Source organism: Crocuta crocuta, unplaced genomic scaffold (assembly GCF_008692635.1).
Source record: "Crocuta crocuta isolate KB4526 unplaced genomic scaffold, BGI_CrCroc_1.0 scaffold260, whole genome shotgun sequence".
NCBI classification, from domain to species: Eukaryota; Metazoa; Chordata; class Mammalia; order Carnivora; family Hyaenidae; genus Crocuta; species Crocuta crocuta.
Genome location: NW_027527525.1, coordinates 4003982 through 4018229, shown reverse-complemented (window position 1 = coordinate 4018229; position 14248 = coordinate 4003982). Strand labels below are relative to the sequence as shown.

Sequence of the window (14248 nt, the reverse complement as noted above, 5' to 3'; positions counted from 1 at the left end):
CTCCATCAAGGAAGCACACCAACCTCTGTATGCTCTTTTGTGGGAATTCAGAATGTGAGAATACTGCTCTGACTCCTTTCCTGGGTGATATAGAAGGCTGCCAGTTTTCAGTGGAATCCACAGCACATAAAACCTCTAGCAGGTACAGGCTGCAGTGTAGTTAGCTTTGTTTCATGGGCCATTCATGAAACAAATCCAGGAAACAATCCAGGAGATTCTATGGTACAAGAGTATGTATGATGAGCAAAGCAGCCATGGGAGTTTATGGCAAGCTCTAATGGGCAAACGAGGTAGCCTCAGGTAGATGTCTGAGACCAGGCAATATGCAGCAGAGAACTGTGTATCATCCAAAAATGGCTCCTGGCACGCTAATGGACATTGGTAGAATCTGAGCATCTCCTGGGACATCAGGTGACCATGTAGCCAGAGTTGCCCATGATGAGCTGAGTTTTGTCAGACCCTTCAAGTCAAAACCATTGTAAGATGGAAGTCGTACGTCTGGGACAGAGGACAAGGAGAGCCACAGGAAATGAATAGGTGCACAGGTAGGTGGCCCAGACTCCTGTGTCATATTTCTAACATCAATGGGCATCTTGCATCAATGCCCTTCCCTTCAGCTCACAGTTTTGGCCACTTAAGAGGCTCTTCTATCTTGCTGATAAAGGATACAAATGCAGAGCTAAGTCCATTGATGGGTTTTCTTGGCATATGGGTTCAAAACCAAAATAGACTCCTGCTACCCTGCAGCTCTACTGAGTAGTGGTCTTAAAAGACAGCAGGGAGGGGGATCTTCCCACAAGGCAGAATTGGGGGCAATATTCCTGGTCATCCACTTTGTATGGAAAGAGGTGTGGCCTGAAATAAGACTATACCTTCATGGCAAGTGGCAAATAGGTTAGCGAATTGATGAGGGTCCAGGAGTGGGCTAGATTAGATCAGGGACAAAGAAGCCTGGAGAAGAGGCAGGGGGAAATCTGTGGGGATACATGAGTAAAGAGCCGTGTGTTGCATAAGTGCCTACGAGAGACATGCACATGGAAGAGGAACTAAACAAGTAAACCAAAACACTTGGCCAGTTAATTTTAGCAGTTGCAGTCATGAGCTACCCCAGTAGCATAAAGGGCTTATGAATAAAGTCCTGTTGCAGGGATGCCGGTTAGCAAGATGCCAACGGCATGGCCTCTACTCCCCAAGGAGCCTAGTATTCATCGTTGAGCCCTTGTTACAACACTGTCCCTCAAGGAAACTAAGCAGCTAATTGGTAGCAAGTGGATTACATTGGACTTCTGTCATGGAAGGGCAGTGATACCCCTTGACTAGAATCTTCCTGTTTGCATCTATGAATTTGCCTTTCCTGCCCACAAGATGTTGGCCAGTGCTGCTATCCAAAGGTTTACAAGTGTTTGATCCATCAATATGTATCCTGCATAATATTGCCTCTGAACAGCAAATGTGGTATTGGAGTGGGCACATGACCAGGTGATTCACTGATCCTTTCACATAGTATACAACCAAGAAAATGGTGGCCTGGTGGAGTGGTGGAAAACCCTTTAGAAACCAAACCAGAGCTTGGACACAATGCGCTATGAATGGGATGCCATCTACCAGGGTGCAGTATACACTCTAAATCAATACCTATTACAGAGTGAGTGCCATGTCCCATATAGATGGAAAACGCACAGCTAGGAATTAAAGGGTAGAAATAGAATTTCCACTGTAGTGGGCTAAACAATGTCCCCCAGATATGTCCATGTGCTAATACCCAGAACCAGTAAATATGTATTATTTTAACATAGTAAAAGGAACTTTGCAGGTGTGATTAAGTCTATCTCAAAATGAGAAAGTATCCTGGATTAAGGGACTTTGCAGGTGTGATTAAGTCTATCTCAAAATGGGGAAAGTATCCTGGATTATCTATGTTGGCCCAATATAATCTCAGAGGTCCTTGCAGGAGGCCATGCAAGTAGGACGTGTGCTGACCAAAGCAGGATAGAGTAACATAAGGAAAGGGCCATGAGCCAAGGAATGTTGGAGGCTTCTGGAAGCTGAAAAAGGCAGGGAAATGGATTCTGTCCCCGAATGCTTCAGGAGGAACAGAGTTGCTGACGCCTTGATTCTAGACTTCTGATCTACATAAATGTGAGAGAAGAAATTTACATTGCTGTAAATCACTAAGTTTGTGGTAATTTCTGATAGCAGCAATAGGAAGCTAATACACCCACTTACTGTCCTCACTGGTCCCCACAGGGAGTTCATGCTTCCTGTGTCCACAACTCTGCGACTAGAGGGCTGGTTCCAACTGGGGAACTCTTTCATCAGGAGATATAATAATAGACCCTTTACACTTTAACCGACTGAGATTTCCCAGTCATGTCAGGCTCCTTGTACTAAGAGGCCAGCAGGCAAGGAGGAGTCACCATTCCGGTTGGGGCTCAGTGAATCCGATCACGATGATCATCGATCATCGGGAGGAAGGCGGGTTATTGTCACACAGTGAAGGCAGGAAGGAGTGTATTTCACGCTCACTCCACTAGGGCATCTCTTGACACTTCCCTACCCAACATCAAGGGTAAAATGAGTAGCTTCCAAAATGACGCAGCGAGGACCTCTGAAAACTGGCTTCTCCAGAAAAGCAGTGAGAACACTGGCAAAAATGGTCAAAATCAACTTTTCTTTTTAGAACTTTAGAAACTAAAAGCTGGCAGCGATCGGAAGATTATTTATTTTTAAAACGGCTAAATTTTGGGGTGCCTGGGTGGCTTGGTCGGTTGAGCGTCTGATTTCAGCTCAGGTCATGATCTCACTGGTTCGTGGGTTCGAGCCTCATGTCGGGCTCTGTGCTGACAGCTAGTTCAGAGCCTGGAGCCTGCTTCAGATTCTGTGTCTCCCTCTCTCTCTGACCCTCCCCTGCTCACGCTGTCTCTCTCTCTCTCAGAAATAAATAAAACATTAAAAAAATGGCTAAATTTTGATTAAAAAGGGAAGCTCTGGCACTCTAAAGTGCCCAATTCCCACCCCACCTCCATTCTAATACAAGTTAAATTGTTCTTAACTGTAGGGAGAATGCTTCTAATGTGATTCCCTGTTAAGTGATATGCAGCCTTTGTCAGATGCATTATAGTGCTGGGTTTCTTATCCTTTTCCACTGCGCTGTAGTGTCACTTTTATCTTAAACCAGGTGACCGTACATGTGAGGGCTGTTTCTAGACTTTCATGTTGCATGTTCAGTTACTCTATCCAAGCACCAATACTATCTTGTTTAAATTAATATAACTTTACAATAGGTCCTGTTATCTGATCTAGTAAGTCCTTCAACTTTGCTCTTGAAGATTGCCATGGTTATTCTTGACCTTCTGCATTTTCTTAGGAATGTTAAATCAGCTTGTCAATTTTTGGGAGAAAGAACCTATTGCAAAGCCTTTATTCTACTCAGTGAGGTGGAGCTCCGAAATGAGAAGTGATTATTGATTATTAGAAACCTGGACTATAGGAACCTATGGGTCCTATCCTTCCCATCTGTGAGGGGGGTACTATATCCATCATCTTTGGGCTCCCTGCCTTGGCAAATGTTTTTAACTTAGTATTACTTGTACTCTGCCTTTCAGCAGTATCTCGGCCCTCACTATTCTTGGCCATCACTTTACATACTTGACATATTTGAACGCATTGTCTATTTATATTCTAAGAGAAATTAAGTACTATGAATGATTATCACATAAAACAATCCGAACTCCTGAGCAATCCACGGAACCACTGCAAAGTCTTGTGACTAGTATCATAAGGGTTCCAGTGAGTAGCTTCCTAAAATTTGTTCAACGTACTAATTATGATCACACACTATATACCATACTGAGGCCTAAAATATATTATTTTAATTTGTGTAGCCAGCATGAAAAATGAAAAATTACTTGCAGAGGATCAGATCATCGTCTCTGCAATCAGAAAAATCTGAGTTAGAAACCTGGCTCGGCCACTGTTTCTGTCTGTGTCTTCCAATAGGGTTGTTAAGATTGAACTGGAACATGCATGCCATGTATTTCACATTGTATTGGACAATATTAACCACTGTTTTCTTTCTCCCAGGTGAGGGTACTGATGGAGAGTTTAGGGCAAACTTACTGCCAAGTGCATAGAAAGTGCTCAGTAAATGTCTGTTACAGGAATGAATAAACTGAAGGAGCCAGTATACACTCAACATTGATTGCAAATGCCACTGTATTCTCTGTTGTTTCCTTTGTTCACTAAACAATAGACTCTTCCTATTCATTTGGCCTTTACAAAACCGGAAAACTCGAATAGTAGCTGAATTTTGATGGGCATATCTGAAATTTACTATAAATGAGAAAGACTAGAATTTCAGGTCAGAAACCTTTTTTTTTTTTAAGTAATTCCAAAGTTCTGAGAAAAAGTTTTGGAGGATATCTATCCCTTTTTGGGCTATCAATTCCTACCCTTCCCCCCAGCACTCCTGTCTTCCATTCAAAGTAAATACACAACACATCGGTGGGTGGGGTTGGGGAGGGTAGTTCTAAGTACTCCCACCAAGGAAGCTGCTTGTACCTAGCTAGCTGTCCAGCAAGGTTAAGACACACGGTCCAGTAATCTCAACCAATTACATCTCACTCTTGGAACTTGAAATCTTGAATAATGAAAATAACCCTTTAAAAATTTCCCGTTTTGCTTAAGATAGCCCAGAATCAGTTCCTGTTGCTTAGAACAAACATTTGGCAAATGCAAAGGTCAACAGAAAAGTCAAACAAGTTTTTACTCATTCTTTTTCCAAAGGCTTTATTAGAACTAAAAGGCACTCAACCATTAAAGCCAAATGAACAGTTATTTTTAAACCGGTAATATTTTACACAGGTAATTCATGTGTATAGAGTGTATCTGTGTGAATACACACACACCTTCCACACTGCTCTGAGTGGATTCAGTATAAATATATACCTGAATTGTGTGACATTAAGTCAATGTAGAAACCAAACAAAGATTAAATTCAATGAATTGCAGCTGTTTCTTTGAAAGCATTTTTTTTTTTTTCATTGTGGTGGGTGTTATGGAGGGATTATGCTTATTAGGAATTTAGCTTCTGTTTCGAGGATGACTAACTAACACAGACATTTCCTGATACAAAACTGAGAAAACCTCTTGCAAAGCTAAGCAAACATAACGAGTAAGTTCCTTCTGCAGAAAACCCCCCAAAAAGCAAAAAAAAAAACCCCTCTATTCCTCTGAGATTTCTCTCCTTATGTCTGTTTTAATCAGCGCATCTATTTTTTAAAATTTTTAATGTCTTATTTATTTGTGAGAGAGAGAGAGAGCGAGCGAGCGTATGAGCAGGGGAGGGTCACAGAGAGAGGGAGACACAAATCTGAAGACAGGCTCCAGGCTCTGAGCGAGCTGTCAGCACAGAGCCTGACGTGGGACTCGAACCCACGAACAGTGAGATCATGACCTGAGCTGAAGTCAGACGCTTAACCGACTGAGCCACCCAGGCACCCCAATCAGCACATGTATTAAGTGGTGTGGTAGTCATTAACTTTTTGGTAGTACAGGAAGGGCATTCCTTCATCTTTACTTGCAGGTGATTATTTCTTCTAACATAACTGGACCCCTAAAATGTAAGCAGGCAACTCAGGCTCAGGCATGATGAAACTGAACTTAAAATGCAGACTTGAGAGATGCCAAATGTAAAACAGAAAAGTGCATGGCTGACATAGGCATTTTTCTTTTGAAAGCTTATCTTTTATTTTTAAAATTCCTACACTTTCTTTTTTGTTGAGTTTCTGAGAGAGAGAGAGAACAAGTGTGAGTGAGCACGGGAGGGGTTAGAGAGAGAAGTAGAGAGAGATTCCCAATATGGCTGTGTGCGGTCAGTGCAGACCCCTATGCGGGGCTCGATCCCACCAACCGTGAGATCATGACCTGAGTTGAAATCAAGAGTCCAACACTCAACCGACTGAGCTACCCAGGCGCCCCCCAAATTCCTAAGTTTTCTAAAAACTACCTCAGTAATATACATTTAATTTTAAGGTAGTATTTCAAAATGCCAGAATCTTATTAAACCTTCATTTTATAGATGGAAGTGAGATCTAGAGTTTAAAGGGATGTGCTTTAAGTCATGTTAGATGAGAACAACTGTGCCATCACTCCTGAAAGTTCTTGGGCCAAATGCTATTTCCTTTGAATTAGAAATTCTTAAACTAATAAACTGTGTGCATCAAATTAAGATTAGAAACCATTAAAACATTAATAAGCAAGGGCTGGAACATTTTTACAAGATTTTTATTTACTATTTACTACACTTAACATTTTAAATAAAAATTGGGGAGCCCATGAAGTATTTTATTCTCCATTTTGCATGATCAGAATGTAATGGTACGCGCCTGCTTTCTCTACCACACTCCTGTTTTAGATTAGTTCTTGTGGGCCCTTTCCTTCACAACAGCTTCTCTCTTGTTGCTTTAAATTGCAATCAGGGCAGAATAACCGGTGAGTTGAGAAGCTAATTTACGTCTCCAAGGTTTCCTATTTAAACCTTAATAGTTCTCTCATCTTATCAAGGTTACTTTCCTTTGGGAATTTGGTCAGAACCACAAGTTTATTCCCCAGGTGTGCAATTTAGGAAAATTAACCTGGCAGGAGGTAAACAGACTGATTTAGAAAAAGTGGTGATCATAATAATCATAATGAGGATATTGCAGTTAATCAGGCAAGCTACGGTCGGATCTTGGGTCGGGATGGTGGCAGTGACAATAGAAAGGGGGAATAGAAAGGAGACAGGTACCACTGACTGTGAGGGGCGCCTGGGTGGCTTAGTTGGTGAAGCGTCCGACTTTCGCTTGGGTCATGATCTCGCGGTTCCTGAGTTCGAGCCCCGCGTCGGGCTCTGTGCTGTCAGCTCAGAGCCTGGAGCCTGTTTCAGTCTGTGACTCTCTCTCTCTCTGACCCTCCCCTGCTCATGCTGTCTCTCTCTCTCTCCTAGAAATAAATAAAACAAAACAAAAAAGAATGGATACAACGTGGTTGCAGATTGGCTGTGGGTGTGAAAAAGGAAGGAATCAAAGATGCCTGAAGTTCTAGGCTTCAGATAGTTCTGGGTTTTTTTTTTTAATGTTTTATTTTCAAGAGAGAGAGAGACACAGCATGAGCAGGGGAGGGTCAGAGAGAGAGGGAGTCACAGACTGAAACAGGCTCCAGGCTCTGAGCTGACAGCACAGAGCCCGACGCGGGGCTCGAACCACGAACCGTGAGATCATGACCTGAGCCGAAGTCGGGTGCTTAACCGACTGAGCCACCCAGGCGCTCCAGATAGCCCTGGGTTCTAATCCTTGGTGTGACTCTTACTAGCTACGGCTGTTTCAGCTTACTACTTATATACATACTCTGTGATTCTGATAATTAAGCCCCGGTTTCCTCCTCTCTAAAGCAAGGATAATCCTACTACCCAAAGGCTGATGCAAGGATTTAAATAAAACGTAAAACCCTCAGCATGGTGCCCAGTACCCAGCACTAGGTAGATATTATCAGTGGCGAATAACAACAAAAGGTTAAAAACATGAGACTGGAGTAATGAGTCTGGGTATGAATCTGTCACCCTACCACACACAACGCCCCCCAGAGAAAGGGGTGCTGGAGTTTTATAATCCTGTCCTCTGGAGGGTTTTTAACTAATAGAGGAGAATCACGCACACAGAGCTCTGATACAAATGGCTAACAGAGCGCAGTCTGGGCTAGGATCCTAAATGAAACAGGTGTTTTGTTTTGGTTTTGGTTTTGATTCCCCCTTACTTTAAGATGACTGGGTTCGTAAAACAGACTCTGGCCTAATTTACACTCTCATGTGCTGGTGAAGGAACAGAAAAATAAGAATGACCACATTATGTTAATTTCATGGATAGGCAAGAAAGTGTAGGGGAGGAAAAAAAGACCTTCCTTCGTGGTCCCAAGTCCTGTGACTTGGGCCCTGGAGATTACAGTGACAAAAAGAGAGACCAACAAGAGAGAAAAACAAGAGAGAAACAGTTTGGGGCGCCTGGGTGGCTTAGTCGGTTAAGCGTCCGACTTTCGCTCAGGTCATGATCTCGCGGTTCGTGGGTTCGAGCCCTGCGTCGGGCTCTGTGCTGACTGCCAGCTCAGAGCCTGGAGCCTGTTTCAGTCTGTGACTCCCTCTCTCTCTGACCCTCCCGTGCTCACGCTCTCTCTCTCTCTCTCTCTCCTAGAAATAAATAAAACATTAAAAAAATTAAAAAAAAAGAGAGAAACAGTTTAACTCACGAATGCACACACCCATGCGAGAAATTCAGTGATGAATGACTGAGAAGGGTGCTACAGTTTGGGGCTTAATGTATTACCTTTTTTTAAATTTTTAAATGTTTTTATTTATTTCTGAGAGACAGCGTGAGCAGGGGAGGGTCAGAGAGAGGGAGACACAGAATCCGAAACAGGCTCCAGGCTGTGAGCCGGCTGCCAGCACAGAGCCCTACGCGGGGCTCGAATCCACGAACCGTGAGATTATGACCTGAGCCGAAGTCGGACGCTTAACCAACGGAGCCACCCAGGCGCCCCTTAATGTATTATCTTAACAAAGAATAATCTTGTAGAGAAGTGACAAAAGGGGATTAGGCTTCCAGCACACTGGTAAGGTAAAAACGTATGGAGAGAGCGAATGGAATAAGGGTATCATTAGTAAGATTTGTGGGGAACCGAAAGTCTGAGTTTGCCGAGGGAGACACCTTTACAAACACAAATGTCTGTCCTGCTTTTTAGGCGAACGATGGCAGTGAGGAAGGCAGGCAAGGATCTTTAAAACAAACTTTAAGCTTCTGCTGCTTCCCTGCTCTCTTCAGCTCAGAATAATCTTTATGTCAAAGTGGCGTATTTTGGGGTGGCGCATTCTGATCCCCTACAAAAAAACAGAAGTACGGCTTCTTCCCTGAGGAGGAAAGAAGGGACGGCCTGGGTGCGCTGACCTCAAAGACCAGAAACAAAGACAGAGCCCTGGGTTCTTGCCCGTAAGTCACCAGTGGCCCTTGACGTTCGCAAAGTGCGGGCGATGAGCGTCCTCAGTTCCGTCCTGTCGGGCAGAAGACACGGAAGATGGTGTGCAGGAGACGAGAGGGATGCGCTTGTTGGCGGCGCTTACCACACCTAGTTCATTGCCACGTAGCTCGGCCGCAGCACACGGCGCGCGTAGGGACGCTCCAGCGGGACCGCAGGGGGCCTTGCGCAGCTCGGCCCGGGACGTCTGCCATCCCTCCGACGGGCCTCGGGGCGGGCTGGGGTACGTCCCGCCCCTTGGCGCTCCTCCTCCCAAACAGCTCAGAACCACGTTTACGGGACGTTTAATGGGTTATAATAAAGCAGCTAATAACTCCCGCCCACGGAAGCAGGGAGCCCCTCGCAGGGCCCACGCTGCCACCGCCTCCGGTGAGGAAGCCACTCGGGCAGGAGGGCGCGGCGGCCGGGGGGCGCCTGCGCCACGCGGCGGCGCCAAAGCGGCGAAGGTGGGCGGAAACCATGGCAACACTGCGAGACGTTTAAAGCTACGCCGCGCGTGATGACGGCATGGGGAGCGCCCTCAACGCCGGATTGTGACGCAAGCAGCGGCGCGGGCTCCGCGGTCTCGCGTGACCGCGGACGCAGCCTCCTGGCCTCCAAACAGCAGCAACGGCAGAGGCAGGCGGGCGAGGTCAAGATGGTGGCTCCGCGGGCGGGGGAGGCGCTGGAGGGAGGAGGAGCCAGACCTTAGCCNTGGCGGCGGGGGGCCCCCCGCAGCAGCAGGTGCGGATGGCCCATCAGCAGGTCTGGGCGGCGCTCGAGGTGGCGCTCCGGGTGCCCTGCCTCTACATCATCGACGCCATCTTCAACTCCTACTACGATTCCAGCCAAAGCCGGTTCTGCATCGGGCTCCAGATCTTCCTCCGGCTCCTTGGTAAGCGGAACGGGGGTAGCTTGCGTCCCGGGATGGCTCTGCGGGCCGAGACGTGCTGCAGGGAGCGGGCACCCGCGCGCAGGCAGTGGGTAGTGTGTGTCTGTGTGTTCGAGAACCAGTTTCTTTCCCAACAGAGGCATCGTTGCAGGCTGGGAGAGGGGAGGAGGTGACACTTGTCTCAGAGTTGACAGCGGATCAGTCCTCGTAGAGAGTCAGCCCTCTGTTCATTTTTGCACCCGAGGGTGGGGAGAAAGCATGGATGTGCGAGCATGCGGCCCTTTGCCTGCTGTTTCTCTTGGGGAATGACTACTGGCTCGCCGCGTCTCATGCGACAGCCTTAGGAAGACAGCAACTCTGCCTCGTCTCGCCGTGTGTGACCTTGGACTGTAGTGCCAAGGCCTGGGCCTCAGTTTCCCCCTCTCCAGAATACAGAGCACTCGTATGTTGTCACTTCTGTATCCCCGGGCCCACATGATCATGAAGTGTCTGCGGTAAATGACATCCAAACGAAAGGGACAGGGTTTCGAATGTCAGACCTTGAAGCGATTACCAAAAATGCTCATGAAGACTGCGATACTTGTAACGAGTCTTCACATTTTCCGTGAATAGAGAAGGTATTGAAAGTGGCTATCAAAACATGGCTAGAAAGTGATGAGACTCTTTCGAAAGAGACTCCTGAAAATCATCGCCTTTGTTGCATATGAATGGAGGGTTAAAAATATCCTGTTTCATCCCGTCTTTACTTGCATTACAGTAGAAAACATTTATGCATAAAATTTCTTTTAGAGCAACTGAAACTTGGCAAGTTTTGTTGATGAGCTAATTCTTGTGATCAGTTGTCAGTAGGCTTGTGATTTTGAAGCTGAGGAAGGGTTGATGATGAGGTCCGTATTACCAAGTGTTTCTGAATTAGGAACCATCTGTTGCTTCTTCTTAATTCCTCCAAAAAGAAAAAAAAAGTGGTAGTGTTGAGTTTTATTATGGGAAGTAAATAACATTTTACATATGGTACTTTACTCTTGTAAAGCATTTTCGCTGGTATTATCTAACCTAAACTTTACACATCTCTCAGGTGGATGGCGTTAACCGCATTTTTTAAATGAGGTAACTAAGGGCCACAGAAACTTCTTCAGTGTTCTGGTTTTGATACATAGCAATAAGTGGTTGCTAGAGGTTAGGCTTAAAAATCTTCTGACATCAAGGGTGATTCACTTTCCTCGTCTGTACAGCTGCTGTCCAAATACAGAGGGGTATAGTAGTGATTGCTAGGTCCTTAAAACCAAGGATGTGAAAGTGATACTCACAAGACTTTTCAGTAACCCACCAGCACTTGATCCCAGTGATTTCTGCTTATCACTGCAAAAGTGTAATGCCCTCGTTATTTGTGGCAAAAGTGGAGCTGTGTGATTTCACAGCGTATACAAATAGGGAATCAGTATGTCCTACACCTGAAACTAATGTGTTATGGTCACTAATACCTCAGCTTTAAAAAGGGCATTAACTAGTTTTAATGGTTCATACGTAACACCTTACTTCATTCTGGTAGTCATAGGTAAAAGTGATTTTAGTTAAATAATGATAAAGTGAAATTAATAAGGGGAGGGGCCTGTTGGGATGACATTTTATTTCTGCCAGTTAGAATCCACTCATCAAGATCATAGATTAACAGGCAGTTACTTAGCATAGTTACTTCGGGGTCCAGCGGAGCCCCACGAACCGCCAACCGTCTTCCCCTGCCATAGTTACCACATTAGTTGGTGATATGCAGGCAGACAAGATCTGTGCCGATTTTGGGTATCAAGAGACTGAGAAATGAGAAAAATTACCATTTTTGTTCCTCAACCCCATAGGCTGAGAGAGCTTGCTAGAGAGAGAACAGAAGCTAACCGACTTCTAGGGAACGTTATCAATTTGGGGACACCCAAGTGCTGCTTTGCAAACTCACTGAATGTAACAGACAAAAAGGGTGGAGGGATGACTTTCCTTACTTGTGTTTTGAGAGGTCGTGATGGAGCAAAAAAAAAAAACAAAAAAAACCCACAACAACAACAAGCAAAAAACAAAACGGTTGTGTCTGAAAGGGTTCACGTATTCTTTGGCAAATGGTGTAGCCACTGCCTTGAATGTTCTTTTGGCTTCTGCAACTCTGGGAATGCCTTAGAGACCAGGTGTTTTAATGCAGTGCTCGTGAGGGGTGAGCTTTAGGCTAAGAAGCTTTAAGGAAAGGGAAGTGTTTTCCTTAATTACATCATTTGTAGTTTAAGAACACTGAACAGTGATTTTGGTAGTTTCCTTGTAATCCATGTTTATTTTTATGGTAAATCATGGAAGCTTATATTTTACAAATGAAAGGCAAATGATTTAACTGCTCTGTGCCTCCCTTTTCTTAACATTTTTAAAGAGGGGCAATAATGGTCTGTCTCAGGATGTTAAGGATAATAAGTGAGGATGTAAGCTCTTAGAACAGTACCTGGACTTAGTGAAGGCTGTCTAAGTGTTAGTTATTAATAAGTTTGATAGCTTAAAAAATATTCTAATACTTCAGTTAAGACCATACTGTTAGATATTTGGTCTTTTGAAGGCATTGCTGAAATTTTGGTGCTTTGTACCCACCGTTTTGTGTTCACACTTTGTGAGAAATACAACATATTTTCCACATCTGTCACCTGGACTGCTACTTACATTACACCTGTGTAATTTGCTAATTTTTTGTATTTGTGAGAATAAGATTCTTTTTTTAAAAAATGTTTGTTTATTTTGAGAGAGAGAGAGAGAGGGAGGGAGGGAGAGAATCCCCAAGCAGGCTCCTCACTGTCAGCACAGAGCCCAATGCGGGGCTCCATCTCACAAACTGAGATCATGACATGAGCCGAAATCAAGAGTTGGACACTTAACCAACTGAACCACTCAGGCACCCCAGAATCAATTCTTAAAAGCTAGTTTTGTTGCTAAAAATTCACTCTGAATAAAAACAAATGTTTCATTGAGGCCTGGTCAGTGAGGCAGCTTATGTTGTTCCTGAAAGTGACAGATTTGTGTGAAAAGCTACCAGGATAGTTGAAATTAATTGTTCTAGCTGGTTGTTTTTTAAAAATAATTGTAGACCTCTCAATACTACTGTATGTAAATCTCAAAACTTGTCAAATCTCATCTTTTTCTTCAAATTGGAATTGTAAACTTGGAAGTCTGTTCTCTTAAGTAAAAACCATCACCGATTTTATATCTAGTCTCTGAAGAATTTACTCCCCTCCTTCTACAAAAATGTACTACCACTGCACTTTCATTTGGTAACCAGCTAATATAAGAATTTCAGCAGATTAGAATATAAAGCATCTCATTTTGGAAATCCAAAAAATACAAATCACAACATATGGAGTATTTAAGAATATTAAGCTATTCTTAGGCGGTGTTAAATGCTAAATGAAACGCAACCCAGTGCAGCATAATGCTGAATTAGCAAATCTAAATCCAAGGCAGAAAATGCAAGCATAGGAGTTTGATAGTATTACTCATGTAATGGTAATTCATTGAAGTGGAAGGGCCTTTCTAAACATACAAAAAAAATCCCAGAATTTATAAGGGAAAATTTGATAAATTTGAGTGCATAAAAACGTAAAGCTATTTTTTATGACAAAATGCTTAAAACATTCTTAAAAATGACAAACTGAGGGGAAAGTATTCGCACTGTATAAGGTCGAAAAAAGTTTGTCGTTAAGAAAAACTTACACTCCTAGAGAAAAATGGGCCCATGATAAGCGGTTTCCAGTAAATGAAATGCAGATGGTCAATAAGCAAAAACAAATAAACAACTCAGCCTCATTTACAATTAAAGAAATGCAGGCAACAAGATTTCAGTTACCAGACTGAAGTTATATACAAAGTTCAAATACAGTTATAACAGTTTTGGTATGCTGTCACTTCTGTGTAAAGCCATTTGGCTCAATCTCTTGAAATTCATCATACACTTTTTGACTCAACAATTCCAGTTCTAAGAATTTGGCCTGATGACCTAATGGTACTTGTACAAAGACTATGGGAAAGGATTTTCATTGCAGCATTTTTGGTAATAACAAATTGTTAATCTAAATATCTAAAAGGGAATCTGTTCTTTGTATTAGGTTTAGACATACAATGAAGGTTTTGAAAAGAACGAGATAGGTATTTTTGGTGGTGTAGAAAGAACTCAGAAAACCTGTGAAGTGAAAAAACACTGAAGCAGTAGTAATTTTGACACTGTAGGGATAGACTGGGGATTCTCAACAGCAACGCTATTGACCTTTTGGACTGGATGATTCTTGGGAGGGGGAGGGGTCG

General features: G+C 43.7%; 1 protein-coding gene across 1 annotated transcript in view; it reads left to right on the top strand.

The window, feature by feature from the left end:
• Positions 1–9758: 9758 nt before the first annotated feature.
• RNF139 (ring finger protein 139) overlaps positions 9759–14248 on the top strand; it is a 12222-nt gene continuing 7732 nt past the window's right edge. The window contains exon 1 of the mRNA XM_077764360.1: positions 9759–9934. Within this exon, the coding sequence (XP_077620486.1) occupies positions 9790–9934 (145 nt within the window). The 5' untranslated portion in view covers positions 9759–9789. The remainder of the gene's footprint in view (positions 9935–14248) is intronic.